The 19894-nt window shown below is 57.6% G+C and overlaps 1 protein-coding gene across 1 annotated transcript; it reads right to left on the reverse strand.

Annotated features, from left to right (window-relative positions):
• Positions 1 to 275: 275 nt before the first annotated feature.
• Positions 276 to 19233, reverse strand: LOC122390783. Its single transcript, XM_043384057.1, has 19 exons — positions 19102 to 19233; positions 13707 to 14001; positions 12970 to 13205; positions 12476 to 12630; positions 11932 to 12147; positions 11515 to 11680; positions 10887 to 11086; positions 8866 to 9001; positions 8522 to 8589; positions 7143 to 7241; positions 6656 to 6793; positions 6465 to 6497; positions 5843 to 6022; positions 4848 to 5066; positions 3546 to 4676; positions 3272 to 3500; positions 2823 to 3068; positions 2463 to 2562; positions 276 to 327 (listed from the first exon to the last, which is right to left on the reverse strand). Exons 2-19 carry the CDS (start codon positions 13928 to 13930, stop codon positions 276 to 278), a joined length of 3828 nt encoding a protein of 1275 aa, XP_043239992.1. The 5' UTR covers positions 13931 to 14001; positions 19102 to 19233.
• Positions 19234 to 19894: the final 661 nt, after the last annotated feature.

Below are 19894 nucleotides of genomic sequence, written 5' to 3' on the forward strand. Positions count from 1 at the left end.
TCTAAAACAAGCAGTTAGCGCGCAGCTTCTGATGCAGGGCACTGGCCCCGGCCGGGGCACAGTCCAGCACTGAGTAACAGCGGAGAGTGGCGCGGGCCGGCCGCTGCCAGACACACCACGACCCGCGGCCATGCCACCACGGCGCGCCATATACTATATAAAACACCTTTATTTTAACCGGATTAAAACACATTATATACAAAGCAATGAAACATAGAAAAATAAATCGTCAGGGTTAAGAAGGACGCATTTGGCGTTCGACGGCTGCGGTGGTCTCACTGGTTGGCCGGTTTGAGGACGCCGGCCGGCCGGTCCTTGGCGCCCGTCCTGGCGAACAGGGAAGGCCCGTCAGTCGCCACACATTACAACACAACTAGTAACAGACGGCCCCGTCAGTCGCCACGTATCTCAACACGACTAGTGACTATGAGTCACGGTCCAGTCAGTCGCCAGGTGTTACAATACAACTACAGACAATACGTCAGTCGCCATACATCACAACAAAAAAGACGGTTCCGTCATTATCATAACACAACTACAAGTACAGACGGCCCCGTCCATCGCTACACATCACAATACGACCAGTCACGGCCCCGTCTGTCGCCACACATTACAACACAACTACAGACGCTATATATCACAGCCAGTTGCTAGGTCATATTTACCGATCAACTTCGTGAGGCGGGGCCATCAAAAATGTGGACTGTATTAACCCGCACCGGGGGGGGGGGGGGGGGGGCGTTTTTACGCCGCCCCCCAAGTTTTTCGCAAATTTCTCAAAAACGCCTGTTCATACATCATTTCCGCACACGTTGTTAAAATTTCAGACCCGGGTCGTTCAAGGTCAGGACACCATGTCACGTCAAGTGACCTTACCTCAGAAAAAGTTCAAAGGCTCGCTATAGATACACCGACTGAACGATCACTTTGAAACTTTTGACAATTGATATGAGTACAGAGTCGCGTTGTCAGAGTCACGTCACGTCACGTCACGTCATACATTTACACAAGTGTATAAAATGCACATCTCGGATTTTTTATGTGACCTAAGCTCAGGTCAATTTTGCGGCCTTTCCATTATAAGTCAATTTGGGAGAAAATTGAAATGCGCCTCTTTTGGATGAATGTCGTTCAAAGCGTTCTCAAACATCGGTTCATACGTTACTACGTAAACATGACATACTTGAATCAGAAAATTGCACCTGTGAACCCTCTGTATGCCCCAGAGGTCATCTCAGGTCATTACGGTCACCAGCAGTTTTTTGGCTGTAACTTTTGATAGACAAGCTAGAGCGGTGAAAACACGTCAGATGTGGTCAGCTCGACGATACGAATCGGCTGATGTCATGACCTGACCCTTTCCGGTCAGGTCATGAGTATGACATTGACCTAAGGTCAAATTTTCAAGTTGACCTTTCAATATCAAATTACAGCTCACTCGATGCGCCTTGACGAGAGGAACACCATGCCGGTAAAAGTAAGCTCGTGCAAGGCTTGAGTCAAAAGTTACGGCAGAAAAAACTGTTTCTGAAAACATCGGCTGTTTAGGCAGTTTTTACCCCCTGCAGGCAAAACCGTTGACGCTAGGTCAAATCTTAGGAAAGTGATCATAAAGAGCGTTAATAGGGCTATCGAATGCGCCTTTCCGCGGCGCTGTAGCTCTATTGGTTCCCGAGTTATGCGACGGCTTCTTGGAAATAGTCGACATTCGACCTGAAAATCGTCGAAATTTTGCCTTCAATGGTTTCGGTGACCTGACTAAAAAAAAGGACCATAGTGATTCCGTCATTATTTTTGGCGCTCTTTCGAGCGCCGCCTTCAGCATATCGCTACGTAGCCCATGGGCCGAGCTATAAGGGTGAGGGGTGTTCAACCCCCCCCCCCCCCAGCAAGGCGTGGAAATCCACGACCCCCGGCGGGGCGCGGGTTAAAGCAAAAATTATTAACATTTAGACATATTTACCCCTTGGGCTCTGGCCGCCAATTAACTAGTCACATCGAGTTCATTTTTTGTTCACACACTCAAAAGTGGATGCCGATGGTGATACTACCCTGTCGGTACTGAGGATTCACTCGGCGTGTTTCAGGTCAAACCTAGGTCAGGCGGCAGAGCCCCATGTGGTCACCCCGTTGATAACACGACTGCAGGCTGACACAGTTGCATTGGAGTTAACGATGGAGCAGGGCGGAGACAACACATGTGTGGAGCCAGTCAGCTGCACCACCCAGCTCTGGGGACGCCCGGCAGCCCCCCGCGCCGGGCCACGTCGAGCGGCTGCGCCCGCCTGCTCCGCCCGGCCTGCCCAGGTCAGCCCGCCTGCAGCCTCTGCTCCCCCTTCCGACTCACCTGCTCCTGCCCAGGCCGCCCGCTCTGCTACTGCCCAGGTCAGCTCTCTCTGCTCCCGACTCACCCCGGGCCCAGGCCGGGCGGCCCAGCCCGCCTCCTCCCGCTCCCGACTCACCTGCTCCTGCCCAGGCCGAACTTGCCCACCGAGGAGATGAGGCCGTGCCGGCCGGCGGCCTTATCCGCCCCGACGGCTGGCGGCGCCGTCCGACCCCACGCTGCCGGCACACACAGGTCAGGTCAGGTCGGAGGGGACCCGGCAGTCCAGGGCGTCTGGGTGAGACAGCGGGAGATGATCAACAAATCAACGAGAAGAAAAAAATGTCGAGCCCTGTCGAATGTCGAAAGCCCTGCGACTATGTAGAGACAATTTTCACTCCATTCCATCTTAGATCTCTCGTTTGGGAGATCTTTTCCGCCCACATGGCACCCCAGACCCCAGCCGCTACCACACACAGCACTGGGAGTCGGCACTGACCAGGCCTGTCGGGCTGCTGGTTCTCGTCTCGGCCGCCAGAGGCGCTGGTGTGCAGGCGGGACGTGCTGCGCGCCTTTTGCGCCGAGAGCGACAGGCGGCTGGGGTTGGGCGCCGTGGTCGCCAGCCGCGCTGACGCCTCGAAGCCGCGCCGGGCGGACGAGCCGGGCGCGCCGGCTGTCGACCGCGAGCCGCTGCCGACGCGGCCCGTCTGCGAGAGGTGCGCGGCCGACGCCGACCGGCTCAGACCTGCCGAGGGGAGCGGCACCGGCGTCACACACCAAGACGTGAAGAAGCACCGACACCAACGAGTTATCCAACGCGTCTCTCAAATAGTTGTTAAGGCCAAACACCGAGCAGCCAGCAGACCAATCCTTACTGGATTTACTGGTCTGTTAGAACGGACTGCCCAACTCGCCTGTCCTGTGGACGCCGAGATCAGTTCAACTCACCGGTCCTCTGGACGCCGAGGTGGGTGCTGGAGGCGGAGCCTCTCAGGGCACCTTTGCCAGCCACAGCTCGCTGGCCGCTGCCACCAGCAGGCGCACCACCACCGCCGTCCGCCGACGCCGCCAGCGGCACACGAAACGGCGCCGCCTCCATCGTGAACGTCGAGTCCATGCTGGGCGGCGGCGCGGCGGACGGCCGCGTCTTCAGCGGCGTCCGGGTGCGGCGCAGGATCTCCGGGGTGGGCGGCAGGTCGGGCGGCAGCGGCACGTACAGCGCCCGGTCGGCCGGCTCCGGCCGGATGGGGCTGCAGCTGTCGAACGCCGGCAGACCGCCTCTGCCCGGCGCAACCGGCGACAGGGTGCGCGTGGCGTTCAGGTCGACTGCCGGCGGCGAGCGGCGACGTCCGGCCGCCGGCGGGGGGCCGACCGCGGGTGGCGAGCGGCGACGTCCGGCCGCCGGCGCCGCCACCGTCACCGTCGTGTTCAGGTCGGGCGAGGCCGACTTGCGGCCCTGTGTCGTCGACACGGTGACTGTGGCGTTCAGGTCGGGCGACGGCGCCTTCCGCGAGGCCGGCGGCGCCGGGCCGGTGACGGTGGCGCCCAGGTCCACGTTCGGTGACGCCAGTCTGCTCTCGGAGGGCGACATGGTGATGGTGGTGTTCAGATTGGGTGAGACGGAGTGGCGCGCGCCCGCCTCCGGCCGTCTCGGCTCGGTGGCCGGCGTGCCGCCGGCCGCGGCGGGACTGCCGGGGGACGCCGGCGGACTGTCAGCGCGCCCGGCCGGCACCCGGGGACCGTCCCCGGCGGCACTGTGGCGCCGGCCGGCCGGCAGCGTGTCCGGCCGCTCCGACTCGCCGCTGCTCACCTGCCGCGTGGCCGGTTCTATGGTGTCTGTCCGCGGTGTGACCAGCCCTGCAGTGTCTGTCGGCGGTGTCGCCGGCTCTATAGTCTCTGTTTGCGGTGTCGCCGGTCTCGCAGTCTCTGTCCGCGGTGTGGCCGGCTCTACAGTCTCTGTTTGCGGTGTCGCCGGCTCTGCAGTGTCTGTCCGCGGTGTGACCGGCCTTGCAGTCTCTGTTTGCGGTGTCGCCGGCCTTGCAGTCTCTGTCTGCGGTGCGGCCGGCCTTGCAGTGCCTCCTTGCGGTGTGATTGACACCGTAGCGTCCGTCCGCGGTGCGGCCGGCTCTGCGGCAGGAGACTGGGCCCGGTGCGGGCCCGGCTCGCGCGGCGAGGGCACTGTGACGGCCTCCTCAGCCAGGTCCCTGTCCGCCTGCACCGGGCCCGGGCTGGTCTCTGTCTCGGCCACTGCGTCCGCCCCCGGTGGGCCGCCCGGCCGCGGCGTCTCCGGGCCGGGCTCCGCGTCGAAGAACACGGGGCTGCCGGGCCGATGGTGCCGCGGCCGGCACGGCGTCTCGTCGGGCGCGCCGCCGCCGCCGGCGATCAGCACCTCGTCGTCCGTGCCGCCGCCCAGCGTCGTGTCGCTGGGCGGCAGCACCGACGACAGACTGGGCGGCGTGCCGTCCGGGCAGGGCGGCGGCGGCGGCGGCGCCGGCGTCCGGTCCACCGGCGCCGCCCGCGGCACCCAGCGGCCGGTGGCCGGCTGCGCGGGGGCGGGCGCGGGCGCGCTGAGCAGCAGGCCGCCGGTGGCCTGCCGCAGCGGCTCGGCCGGCCGGTAGGTGGTGTCTGCCAGTCGCAGCAGCGCCGTCACGTCGTAGCTGGGCTGGCCCGGACTGTCGGCGGCCGGCTGCTGCTGGTCCGCCCAGCACACTTCCTTCTGGCCCTCCACCAGGCCCACCACCTCCTGAGCAAACACGGCGAGACGACCGACCGTCAGAACATAGAACTGACACTGACACAGCCCGGCCCTCGGCCAGGCCACGGGAGCACGGAACAACGCCCGGCAGTCGGAGCAGTCGGGTAGGACGTGTCGCAGAAAAAGAGAACAGGGCAAGACTGTCGGGACACCACAGAAAAGGCAGGCCAGACTGATGGATACCTCGAACAAAATGCGTACATAAAACATGGCAACGCAGTGTGTGATTGGAAAATATAAACGCGTCCATGAACAGTTTACTATTCAACTATTATTTGCAGCCCAGCCCTCAGCAAAGAAGTGAGTAATGACAAACCAGCGGGGCTCTGAGCACGTGCTCTGCACCTTACCGCTGTACCATACGTCCACCGTCTATCCATCGGTCAGTCCGTCGAGTGGCGGCGCGCGCCTCGATGAGTGGGCATCTAGTCATGCGCCGAGTACCAGCATGCACCAGACGGCCACCCACCGCGGCGCGCGCCGCAGTCAGGCCGGCCGCTCGGACACGCCACGGGCAGCGCTGAGCAGCACAGCGGGACGCAGGCCGGCGCTCTGGGCCAACGAGCGCCAGGCTCAAACCCGACCCGATGACACCAGGAGCCCCCAATTACAACCATTCCGCATGAGAAATTCACTGTCATCCTGAAATCACCCCACAATGACAGACGTCTGGCTAGCCGCTACTACAGCTGGTGCGACTACTGACACGTGGGGTCACAGGTATCCTGCTCCCGCCAGCAGCTGTGGCCGCTCAGTGTTCTGACCTTGTACTGGGCCTCCAGTTCGGGCGTCACGAACTTCATGTAGGTGAGCACGCGGTGCTGTTCGCGGACGGCGCCGATCAGCTGGGCCAGCAGATGGTCCGAGCTGGCCAGCTCGAGCTGCAGCAGGCGCGAGAAGGTCTCCAGGTGGGCGGCGTGCACGCGGCACTCGTCCAGCTGGCGCTGCGGGCGGACAACGGACAGGGCCGTCAGACACTGCTACAGCCACTGAGAGTGAGGAACGACACTCGTCCAGCTGGCGCTGCGGGCGGACACCGGACAGGGCCGTCAGACACCACCGGACAGGGCCGTCAGACACCGGACAGGGCCGTCAGACACCGGACAGGGCCGTCAGACACCGGACAGGGCCGTCAGACACCGGCGGACAGAGCCGTCAGACACCGGACAGGGCCGTCAGACACCGGCGGACAGACACTACCGGACAGGGCCGTCAGACACCGGCGGACAGACACTACCGGACAGGCCGCCAGACACCGGCGGACAGAGCCGTCAGACACCGGACAGGGCCGTCAGACACCGGCGGACAGACACCACCGGACAGGGCCGTCAGACACCACCGGACACACACCACCGGACAGGGCCGTCAGACACTGATACTAGCTACCGAGAGTGAGGGACGACACTCGTCCAGCTGGCGCTGCGGGCGGACAACGGACAGGGCCGTCAGACACCACCGGACAGAGCCGTCAGACACCGGCGGACAGACACCACCGGACAGGGCCGTCAGACACCGGCGGACAAACACCAGCGGACAGGCCGCCGTCAGACACCGGACAGGGCCGTCAGACACCGGACAGAGCCGTCAGACACCACCGGAGAGACACCACCGGACAGGCCGCCGTCAGACACCGGCGGACAGACACCAGCGGACAGGCCGCCGTCAGACACTGCTACAGCCACTGAGAGTGAGGAACGACACTCGTCCAGCTGGCACTGCGGGCGGACACCGGACAGGGCCGTCAGACACCGGCGGACAGACACCAGCGGACAGAGCCGTCAGACACCGGCGGACAGACACCAGCGGACAGGGCCGTCAGACACTGCTACAGCCACTGAGAGTGAGGAACGACACTCGTCCAGCTGGCGCTGCGGGCGGACACCGGACAGGGCCGTCAGACACTGGACAGGGCCGTCAGACACCACCGGACAGGGCCGTCAGACACCGGACAGGGCCGTCAGACACCGGACAGGGCCGTCAGACACCGGACAGGGCCGTCAGACACCGGCGGACAGACACCACCGGACAGGGCCGTCAGACACCACCGGACAGGCACCACCGGACAGAGCCGTCAGACACCGGCGGACAGACACCAGCGGACAGGCCGCCGTCAGACACTGCTACAGCCACTGAGAGTGAGGAACGACACTCGTCCAGCTGGCGCTGCGGGCGGACACCGGACAGGGCCGTCAGACACCGGCGGACAGACACCAGCGGACAGAGCCGTCAGACACCGGCGGACAGACACTACCGGACAGGGCCGTCAGACACTGCTACAGCCACTGAGAGTGAGGAACGACACGCGTCCAGCTGGCGCTGCGGGCGGACACCGGACAGGGCCGTCAGACACCGGACAGACACCACCGGACAGGCCGCCGTCAGACACTGCTACTAGCCACTGAGAGTGAGGAACGACACTCGTCCAGCTGGCGCTGCGGGCGGACACCGGACAGGGCCGTCAGACACCGGCGGACAGACACCACCGGACAGGGCCGCCGCCAGACACCGGCGGACAGACACTACCGGACAGGCCGCCGTCAGACACTGCTACTAGCCACTGAGAGTGAGGAACGACACTCGTCCAGCTGGCGCTGCGGGCGGACACCGGACAGGGCCGTCAGACACTGCTACTAGCCACTGAGAGTGAGGAACGACACTCGTCCAGCTGGCGCTGCGGGCGGACACCGGACAGAGCCGTCAGACACCACCGGGCAGGGCCGTCAGACACCGGCGGACAGACACCAGCGGACAGGGCCGTCAGACACCGGACAGGGCCGTCAGACACCGGACAGGGCCGTCAGACACCGGACAGGGCCGTCAGACACCGGACAGGGCCGTCAGACACCGGCGGACAGACACCACCGGACAGGGCCGTCAGACACCGGACAGAGCCGTCAGACACCGGACAGGGCCGTCAGACACCGGCGGACAGACACCACCGGACAGGGCCGTCAGACACCGGCGGACAGACACCACCGGACAGGGCCGTCAGACACCGGACAGGGCCGTCAGACACCGGACAGAGCCGTCAGACACCGGACAGAGCCGTCAGACACCGGACAGAGCCGTCAGACACCGGACAGGGCCGTCAGACACCGGCGGACAGACACCACCGGACAGGCCGCCGTCAGACACTGCTACTAGCCACTGAGAGTGAGGAACGACACGCGTCCAGCTGGCGCTGTGGACGGACACCGGATAGGGATTATGAATCGTTGTGAACGATATAAAACGAAAGCTGATCATCTGGTCGGATAAACCGCATCCACATAGCCGACTGAGATCGGTGGCCACTGCTCCCCCAGGCACGGCCAAAGACCGGCGGGTCACTGCAGCCCCGTACTGAGGCCGGTGAGGGTGCCAAGCGACTGCTCCGACCCGCGGCGGGGTATCCCCCCGAGGGCAGTCAGGTGTCTCGGCCGGCCGGCGGCGGCGGCGCTCACCTCCTTCTCCAGCTGGTCGACCAGCTGGTCGGTAGCGGGGCCGGCCGGCGCGCGGCCCGCCTCGGCCTCTGCCGTCTGCACGGCGGCGGCCAGCTCGCCGCGCGCCTGCTCCAGACGGCTGTGGGCCAGGCTGAGCCGGCCCGCCAGCCGGTCCTGCTGTCGGTCGGGCCGCGCGCCGCCGGCCGGGCGCAGCAGCGCCGCGCGCTGCACGCACAGCCGGCGCCGGTGCAGCCGCAGCCGCAGCTGCTGCGCCTCCGCCTCCAGCTGCAGCTGGCGCGTCACCAGCGCGCGCCGCGCCGCCTCGGCCGTGCGCAGCGGCGCCGCGTCGAACGGCGGCTCGGCGGGCGGCGGCGCCGTCGGGGCGGCGGCCGGCCGCTCGGCCAGCTGGGCGCGCAGCTCGGACACCTCCTGGCGCAGCTCGTCCACCACCTTGGCGTACTGGGCCACGTGCATGTCCACCGACACCACGTTCCGCTGCAGCTGTGGACGGAGCGGGGAGAGCACGGTCAGCGGTACACCCAGCAGGGGACTGGGGAGGGAACACTGGATGGGGCGGTCAGCGGCACACCCAGCAGGGGACTGGGAAGGGAACACTGGATGGGGGCGGTCAGCGGCACACCCATCAGAGGACTGGGAAGGGAACACTGGATGGGGGCGGTCAGCGGCACACCCATCAGGGGACTGGGAAGGGAACACTGGATGGGGCGGTCAGCGGTACACCCATCAGGGGACTGGGCAGGGAACACTGGATGGGGGCGGTCAGCGGCACACCCATCAGAGGACTGGGAAGGGAACACTGGATGGGGGCGGTCAGCGGCACACCCATCAGGGGACTGGGAAGGGAACACTGGATGGGGCGGTCAGCGGTACACCCATCAGGGGACTGGGAAGGGAACACTGGATGGGGCGGTCAGCGGTACACCCAGCAGGGGACTGGGCAGGGAACACTGGATGGGGGCGGCCAGCGGCACACCCAGCAGGGGACTGGGCAGGGAACACTGGATGGGGCGGTCAGCGGCACACCCAGCAGGGGACTGGGCAGGGAACACTGGATGGGGGCGGTCAGCGGCACACCCATCAGAGGACTGGGAAGGGAACACTGGATGGGGGCGGTCAGCGGCACACCCATCAGGGGACTGGGAAGGGAACACTGGATGGGGCGGTCAGCGGTACACCCATCAGGGGACTGGGAAGGGAACACTGGATGGGGCGGTCAGCGGTACACCCAGCAGGGGACTGGGCAGGGAACACTGGATGGGGGCGGCCAGCGGCACACCCATCAGGGGACTGGGAAGGGAACACTGGATGGGGCGGTCAGCGGTACACCCATCGGGGGACTGGGAAGGGAACACTGGATGGGGGCGGTCAGCGGTACACCCAGCAGGGGACTGGGAAGGGAACACTGGATGGGGGCGGTCAGCGGTACACCCATAACGGGACTGGGCAGGGAACACTGGATGGGGGCGGTCAGCGGCACACCCAGCAGGGGACTGGGCAGGGAACACTGGATGGGGGGGGGCGGTCAGCGGCACACCCATCAGGGGACTGGGCAGGGAACACTGGATGGGGCGGTCAGCGGTACACCCATCAGGGGACTGGGAAGGGAACACTGGATGGGGGCGGTCAGCGGCACACCCATCGGGAAAGGAACACCACATGATAACACATGTAGCAAATAACGATACGACTGCTGGCGGAGGTTGGTAAAAAACAATTAATTGCATACGCATCGAAAGCTCCATGAAATAAGAAATTATGAGGAGAAATTCCGTATAAAACCAATATCATTATCTCAAACTCCCCGAAACCTTTTCGCGTTAGCTTTTGACCATTTGACAAAACATTTGTACACATTTGTCATATAGACGGCGCTACAAATGGGCGGTTGGTTACAAAGAATCACCATTGTGCAAAACTATTCGGCGGCGCTCCTCATTGTGAGCGGCGCTCCCCACAACTCGACATTGAGCGAATCAGGTTCAGCACTGTGCAAAACATATCGTCAATGGTCGAAACTATTCGTCATGTGCCGAGCTGGCTCGCTCAATGCCGAAGTCTGGCGAAGTGTCAAACTGTTTTGCAGATCGCTCATTTCAGTGTTCAATCTGTTTTGCTGATGGCTGAAATGAAAGACACAACGCCGGAATAGTTGTGCTCAATGCCGATTGTCGAAACGGCTCCTCAAACAGTTATAGCTATATATGAATTCAAATGCAAAAAGTTGTATGAAGTACCTAGTTTGAGCCTACATTTTCCGTCGTATAGGAAAGAGTTCACTCGCGATTCGCGCCCGCTGGTCGCAGCACAGCCCGTCCCCCACACAGCTCCGTACGTACTCCGCCTCCGGCCGGTCCGGTGCACTCACCCTGGTCTTGATGGCCTTGGCGCGGTCGGCGTACTTGAGCGTGTTGTGCGTGTCCTCGAAGCTGGCCGCCGACGGCGTCACGTTGGCGATCATCACCGTCTTGCAGTTGCCGCCGATCGAGTCCTTCAACAGCCGGGTCAGCTTGGAGTCGCGGTACGGCACGAACTTCTTACCGTCGGCCAGCGCGTTGATGCAGCTGCCTGTGGGGGGGGGGGGGGCGGCGGTCAGTGGACCCTCGGCACGCACACGAGCGGGGCGGGCAGACTGACGTCTGGGCGACCGGCTTCAGCCATCACCGGAGACAGGCGGGACGATCACAATTCACAGATCACGCACATACTGCATGTGCCGCCGCCGAAACCACATTTCCGCACCCGTGTATCTGTTTTAAGATTTACTGTCATGGGTAATTTTCATTCGGAACTATCACAATCTGCACGATCTACCAGTCAGTTGGCCGACCAGCAGTCAGTTATACTCAGCTGGGCCTGGGCGGCCGGCCGCAGTGCCGAACGGCCCGTCAGCAGCTCCCACCAGGCGCCGGCCGGTCAGAGCTGGTCAGCGGTCAGCGCCTATCGCAGGACTCAGCAGTCAGCGGTCAGCACCTACCCCAGGGGTCAGCACGTACCAAGCGCCAGCAGCGAGCGGTTGATGTTGGCGCCCTCGCGGAACCGGGCGCCCTTGTGTCCGGTGGCCGAGCCACGCTCAGATCCGGCCAGGTCGATCAGGGACAGTTTGGAGACGCGCACGTCCTGCGAGAGGCCGGCCGTGCCGTCAGACTGGCGCAGCGTCACCTGCCGAACGGGACGGGAGGGGTCAGAGACGGCGACACCTGGGGAGGGGACGGGGTCAGACAGCGTCACCTGCCGACGGGACGGGAGGGTCAGAAACAGTGTCACCGGGGACGGGAGGGGAGGGGTCGAGGACAGCGTCACCTGGGGACGGGAGGCATCAGAGACAGCGTCACCAGGGGCCAGAGCCCGAGACAGCGTCGTCTGCCCACTCTCCCACAGCACCGTGTTTGGCTCCCCGAGTCCTGACCGACCTGGAAGACGGCGTGCGACCGCGAGCTCTCGGCGTTCATGTCGGTGGGGTGCTGCGTGCGCCTCTGGTTGCCGGCCGCCAGGATGGCCATCAGGTGCTCGGGCCCGTCGGGCGTCTGCTGCGACAGGCCGGCGATGACGACGGCGCGCTGTCCGTCCTCACGCACGTCCAGCGGCCCGCTCGGCTGCAGCAGGTCCGTCACCGTCTCGTTGTACACCTGGGAGGGCGGGGAGGGGAGGTCAGCGGCCACACCGCTACCCGGCCGGGTATCACAGCGGGTGGACGGAGGTGGTTGTCAGCCGAACACAGGGACTAACCCAGCGGTTACCGACAAACGACAGCCCAAAAATGATACAAGCGTTGAAGCGACAGATCCAAATGAGTGGTACAACCGATAATTTACGATCTTACCATTCAAGCTGAGGAGTTCACTAAACGCATGACTTAGTTAAGCGCAGCGCGGCGGAAGATCCGCCATGACCGTGCGCTCGGGCCGGCTGGGCCCCGGCTCAGCGGCCAGCCGGCGGCGCCCGCAGTGGACGTACCTCCACGTAGGAGACGGCCACCTGACAGCGCGTGTCGGCCATGGCCGCGATCCGCGAGTACAGCTCCATCACCGTCAGGAAGATGATGCCCGGCTCCGAGCTGGTGCCCAGCATCGTGTGCGTCTTCCCGGCGCCCGTCGAGCCGTAGGCGAACACTGCGCGGCGCACAGCGCACGGTCACCCCACCAACAATGGGGAGGCATGTGCGCAGAGCAGTGACACGAGTACTGATGTACTTTCCGAGTCTGATGATAGGGTGCAATTCATAACACACCTTTTGAGCTTGATGTTACTGAATTAAGGGCGGGATCGATATATAAAAGCAACATTAAAATGACCCAACATGTTTGTTTGACTGATCTATGGTATGCAGTATCTGTAATAGCTAAATAGTTATACTAAGTAGCATTACACCGCATTACACAGGGCGGATCCTATAGCGTGGCTGCAGCGGCAGAGTCTCCGTTCCCCGTGTCGCGGACAGCTCAGCTCACCGGAGCAGTTGAAGCCGTCGATGACAGTGTCGATGACGTCTTTGGTGGTGGCCTCGAACAGCTGCTGGTTGCTGTGGTGCGGGTGGAACACGCGGTCGAACATGTACTGCATGTCCTTGCTGGCACGCTTGTTGAGGTCGCGCTGCCGCTGGCGCACGCCCTGGAAGTAGAAGTCCTCGTCCTGCTGGCGCGGGTCGAAGATGAGCATGTGGTCGTCCAGTGGACGCACCACTAGCCTGGCGGCGGATGGACGGGAAGCTCAGAGCAGCTGGGCACAGAGGGTCAGCCGCTGAACAAGAGAGAGCCACGGGAAAGGGAGCTCCGCATCGTCATAAGCACAGGTACCCACGGTGAATAAACAAAACAGCAATCATCAGCCAGCAGGGCAGGCCAGGAGGAACGCCAAGAGGCATACTGAAAAGAAATTAACTGAGACCAATCTTGTTTGTTTATTAGGGCTTTAGGGCGCGTCGACTACGGTGGTCATTTGCGCCCATAGCATTATACTGGTAAAGCGAATATGTCGCAAAGGATAACTGACGAACTAGAGAAGGCTAAGACTAGATAAGATACGATAAATCATTGAGACCAATCAATAAGTCAGGACAATTGCAGTATAACAATTACCGAGAGCACTTAATTTTATTTTTAGCCAGTTACTGACCCCCCCCCCCCCCTCCGTTCATCCCCCGGGCAGCGTGTGGCAGCCGCGCCGTCCGTCCGCACGAGTCACTCACCGGTAGCCGCCCTGGCTCTCTCGCTCGTTCTCGGGCCGCACGCGCACCACCACGCGCACATTGGAGGCCTGCGCGGCGGCGGTGCCGGCGGCGGCGGCGCGGCCGGCCGCCGGCGCGCGCCGGCCGGCCCGCACGGTGACCGCCGCCGGCGGCGCCTTCAGGCCGCTCCTGCGCCGCTGCGGCCTCTCCGCCGCCGATGCGCGCTTCGTTTTGATGATGGTCATGGCAGAGTGATTGCGGCGCTCACGTTAGGCCGCCGTGGGATTTAAAGGAGATGACAGTCGGCCACCTGATCCTGGAATGACAAAATTACAGGCTATGAGCATGACCAAGAGCAAGAGCACAGAGCACAGGTATTGCTCAGAACAATTGACAAATTAGAAGGCATCACTAATGAGCACAACAGTTTCAAACTTAATGAAACAGCATTTCCTGGTAAAGGACTGAACATTCATTCCATGTCCTCAATTGAACAGTTTCACACTGACAACAGCAAACAGTGTGTTAAGGAGTTACTAGAGTGAAGTACCAATTCGCCACAATGTGCAACAGCAGGAACAGGACAATCCATCGGCACTAATAGAATGAGAGCCAAAAATGACACCACTGAATGAATGAAAGCCAGTGATGGATTAATCAATGCTAAGCAAACCGTGGCTCCTTTGATATTGAGCTCCTATGGCATCTAGAAACACCAAATTTGGTAGGTAGGTGGGCCCCCTGGAGTTCTCGCCCCTGTGCAACTTTGGTTGCTCTAGGTCAATATTTAGGGGGGTTTTGGGGGTGGGGTATAAATGTCAAAAAATCGCTAAAACAGGTCGAGAGTTTTTCGCTTATAACTTTTGATCTAATTAAGATAGAGCAAAAAGAAAAGCACCAGTGAACTCAGCACGTCAAGGCGTGTCGAATGATATACTTTATTGCTTTCTAAAGTGCACTTAAAGTTTTAATTATTAAGTAAAATTTAATTAACTAATTAAGTTCATGTTAGCCAAATTGCATCATACCGCAATCATTCGATTCGGCTGATCACCAGGAACACAATGACACCATTTTTCAAGCTCTAGCGTCATCATGTGCCAAGTTATTCGAAAAACGTCATTTGACCTCAGTTGACCTTATTTGACCTGACCCATGGAAAAGTACACCAAACAAAGAAGCACCAAGTAACCTGCTTGTTAAGTACTGTGGTTTCAAAGCACAAAAGTGATAGAACGAAGTGAATATCTCCAGTATTTTCCGAATTTAGTATTTTTCCATAGGGTTAACCCTCGCCGGCCGAGGCGGGGGCGGGTGCCGCCCCCTCCCCCCCCCCCCATAGGGTTTTTTTCGCGATAGCTCCGAACACGCTGGCGATAGAGAGCTGAAACTTGGCATATCTGACCCTTGATTCAAGCCGGATCTTTTGCCACCAACCGCATTTTCGGGTCAGGTCAGGTCACTGACCTATGACGTCATAAGTAAACCTCTGCACGGTCTTCAGATGTCGCAACTTCGCATCGCCCTCACTGCCAGAGGAGCTTTCACAGGGAAATGAAACTTGCAGGATCTAGTATCTGTTACGAGTCCCACAACTTGTAATCTCGGATTTTTCTAAAGGTAATATGAGGTCAGGTCATTTTCGTGACCTCACATTATAATACCAGTAAAACGCCTTTTGGGCGAAGAACGAGCGAGCGAGATAGTGAGCCCTGCACGTGCAGAAGGGCAAGAGGGTACTTCCAACGGGCTTGTGCAAAGCACCCTTCTAACCGGTCGCTAGCGGTGTGCCAAATTTGAACGCAATCGGCCCAGCCGTTCCTGAGATCTGGAAGCGGCATTCTGCACGTGCGCACGTGCAAACGGGGTCCAAAATGACTTTTGCACGGCACCCTACTAACCGGTCCCCAACCGTGTACCAAATTTGAGCGCAATCGGCCCAGCCGTTCTCGAGATCTGGAAACGCCCCCTGCACGTGCGCACGTGCAGTAGCACCCTAGCCGCAACACATGGGAATGCATTGCCTGGTGGGTGCCTACCTGTATGCCAAGTTTCAGCGAAATCGCCCCAGTAATTACCGAGTTACTGAAATGGGAACAAATCTGGCACCTCTTATTGTTGTATTTTGCACGTGCAGTGGGGGCCACTCACATAGATCAAGAGTATCCGACCCTTGGTAGAAGGGATGCAGCTACCCTATAAAAATGACCGCAAGACAATCGCTCAAGCCGCTGCTGAGATATGGACCTCTCAAAATCATTACTTTTGCAAAACTGCTTGAACACCCTTGACTTATCACGTGGCACGTGCCACGACGGTCACTGAGATGTATCAAAAGTAGTCAATTACGGGGTAGAAGGGATGGGGCTACCCAGCAAAAAAGACCGCAGGCCAATCGGTCCAGCGGTTGCTGAGATATAAGCCTCTCAAAAGCGTTACAGGCCGGGCCGGGCCGGGCCGCTCATACTGAAATTTCTCCGTTATATTGAAAAGACTCGCTTCGCTCGCTGCGCTCGCTCGCTCGTAATAATTGTCAATGGGGAAAAATGAAAATTGCTATTCTGGCGCCGGGAACGAGCTCCAACTATCTCAAGCACACATAATCGTGATTTGATGCACTCCTTGCAAGGTTAGATGCGTCACTTTTGCAATGTTGACCTTGCGTGACGTCATTTATGACGTCATCAAGGTCATATTAGTTTTTCGTCAATAACTCCTGGGCGGTGTTTCACGGGACGGTGCTACCACGCCGCTATCAAATTGCGCGAGCTGACGTCACACTTGCGGTAGTGTTGGAGCAATGGGCCTGTTGATGTTTCCATGGAAACCCAATTTGACACGTGCAAAAGCAGCGTGCTGCTATCACCGGTGAAACAGGGCCCTCATCAAATTGAGCTAGCGAGTCAGGAAAGCCACCAATGGACTCAGGAAGACCTGCCGAATCGAATGATATGCGACATGACCTCTTTCGACCAACTTCGTGATCTGGGGGCGCTGACCTGACCTTGACTTGAGGTCAACACCCTAAGTTGACCTGACCCAAACAAAATGTATATCATCCGACGCGCCTGAGCGAGGCGAGCACGATGCTGCCAAAATCGCAGCTCTGTGGCCGTTTTTTGCGAAGTTATTCACCAAAAACTGAACTGTACCTTGGGGCACTTGACCTGACCTCAGAGGTCACTGGTTGACCTAGGACCTTAAAATCGGGTACCGATCTCCACCAGGGGCGAAACGGCGAGGGGGGTCGTACCCGCCCCCCCCCCCCCCTCGGCCGGCGCGTATGTAGAAAACCAATAGGTCCGGCGAAGGTTAACATCATGACGTAATGACCTCTAACTGACCTCAGGTCAGTGACATCAAAAACCCTGACTGTATGTTATACAACTCGGTGAACTTTGCACATCCTGAAAGTTTGAAGGAAGTCAGTCCAAAACTTGAGCTGGACAGGTGAAAAAAGAAAATTGAAATTTGACCATGACCTTGTACCAGTTTTTCTGACCTGGTGACCTGACCCAAGGTCACCCGGACCTGAAAATTTCAGGTCATATGTAAAAAGGTTGCCCCATAGGCTGTGCCAAATTTGGCGAAACCTTTGGGGGTTGCTGCCAGGGCTAGGGTTAAGACTACCTAGACAAGTATGTACAGCCCTCTGCAAACTGCGTGGTAGGTATTCTTTTTTCGACAAAAACGAGCATAACGCGAATACTATGCTATTGGTCATTCGGAAATCGTGACAGCAAAACGCGCGAGACTCCGCACCTTAAATTGACATCATCGCAGTATTCATTTTCCATCTAGTTCGGCAACAAAACCCAAAAGTTTATATTTGCCCCCAAAACAAACTTTTGCATTTTGTTGCCACACAAGGCGTTTACCTTGTTAAGTGATAGACCTAATCGAAGGAGTGGAGCATGGCGCATCTATTTGCAGTGAGTTCTGACCGACTGATAGCATAGCCTTTGAGTTATTATCGGTTTTGTCGAATAAAGAATACCTACCACGCAGTCTGCTGAGGGCTGTACATCCCCATCGCCATTGAGAAGGGTACCTAACACAGCACAATCAGGTGGACGCATTTTGTCACATTGACATTATCAAGTAGCAACACCTTTTTTTGGAAACAGAAACAATACAATCGTCTGCACCAGAATTTTACAATAGCATAAATGCACAGAAAAAATTGTATGCATTTTTTGTCTGTATTTTTCCTATTTCTAAGAGGTGTCGATTAAGTCATGGTAGCAAAATGCATTCACCCAATTATGCTATACCTACCCATCTCAGTCAGGGGAGGTTTGGTCAATCGTTATCATTTTTAGCACATGCTAATTTTGTCACATGTGCTAAAAATGGCAACGATTCTGCTATTTTTGACAACAATGAAGCTGATTTCACTCCTCAGCGAGGAAATCACGATTTTGGAAAGACAAGCGCTGATTTTCGAAAAGAACTGCTGCCACCTGGTGCAAGAAGAAGCCAGCTTACATATGCCTGTTGTTTGTATGGTAGTTTGTTTTGTGGCCTGAAGTTGGAACTTAAAATTGAAGCATTAGAAAATGATTGATAATCAATATTAATTGAAAACATGATGTTGATGAAAAAAATACGTTAAGTTGAGAGAGGTCATTTTTTTATCCAGATGCAGTGGTTTACTTCTTGAAATTATTTTTGCTAATTGACGGCCACGCATATCCGTCATTACATGGCGGTCATTATTAACAAAAATAATTACAAGAAGTAAACAACCGCATCTGGATGAAATGACCTCCTCTTTCAACTTGACATATTTTTTCATCAAAATTATGTTTTCAATCAATATTGATCATTTTCTGATGCTGCAAATTGAAGTTCCAACTTCAGGCCAAAAAAGGGTATACGTCAACGTTGGACTACCATACAAACAACGGCCAGATAAAAGCTGGTTTATTCTTCTTGTACCAGGTGGCAGTACTTCTTTTCCAAAATCAGTGCTTGTATTTCCAAAATCGTGATTTCCTCGCTGAGGAGTGACATCAGCTTCATCGTTGCCAAGAATAGCTGCAATAGCGTTGGTTGCCAAAAATGGCATGTGTTAAAAATGACAACGATTGTCAAAACCTCCCCCGACTGATCTCAATACATAAGGTACCTACCTAAGTTATTTAAAGTGTACCTCCCCAGCACAAGCTGAAGCAGGTGCAAGCAAAAAAGTGGAAGAACATTATAATAGTACTCATACTCCAGGAAAGCAAAAGGGACCATGCAAGGTCTAATTTGAATTTAAATTGAAGCTAGAATAATAGCATTGTGATTGGCATTGGTATGATGGCTACCTACAGACTAGAGCATGCTTGTTGTTGTGCTACGAATCTGTAAAAATAAGTGGAAAAGTGAAAAAGCACTCTGCATATCATCAAACGAATTGAAGTCTTACCTTCTCGTGTAGATATATCACATCAAACCCCCATTATCAGGGAAATCCAGTCTAACCTCAATAAATTTCGAAAAAACTCGCAAGTATCAACGACGATCACCGCTCTCGCCGCCGCGCAGACTTTTAAAACCAGCGTGCGTCGCGATTGGCTGTTTTTGAAACTCGACGCCAAACATCCTGTGTCGTGATTGGTTACTATTAGGTATCAGGAACTCTGAAAATATAATTTCGAAACCACTCTTTACATAGAAAGATTAAGTGAAAATACTACCAAGAGTCATTATGAAATATATTTTAATAAAAAAAACAATGCATAAAATAATCTAGCAGATAAATGAAAATAAACATTTAAAAATCACAGCTATGTCGCCATGGTAGAGCAGCTAGTTTTCAATTCCATGATGCTCACTTATCCATTCTTTACATGGCCTTGATCAAGATTGCCTTGATGATCCATGCTCCAGTCCAAAGATATCGCTATTTTTCTCGCCTAGTCAAGTGACCCTTAGGAAATACGTATCTTAGACGATATAAATACAATCTGTGATTACAGGCGCGTAACCACGAGTCTGCAGTTATACTGGGGACTACGTGGAGGGCCGCGCGAAGACCAAATACCTGCCGGTAAAATCAACGTCATACAAGTTTCGAGTCAAAAGTTATGAAACAGAAACCTTTTCCGCAAAAACGCCAACCTGGAAGCTAAACCGTTGACCTTAGGTCAAATCTGAGAGGAGAGAGCATTAGGTACTCAGAAAGACCTTTGAAAGAGAGCTATCGAATGCGCTTTCCC

This window comes from Amphibalanus amphitrite, unplaced genomic scaffold (genome assembly GCF_019059575.1).
Source record: "Amphibalanus amphitrite isolate SeventyFive unplaced genomic scaffold, NRLGWU_Aamphi_draft 000408F_arrow, whole genome shotgun sequence".
Lineage (NCBI taxonomy): Eukaryota > Metazoa > Arthropoda > Thecostraca > Balanomorpha > Balanidae > Amphibalanus > Amphibalanus amphitrite.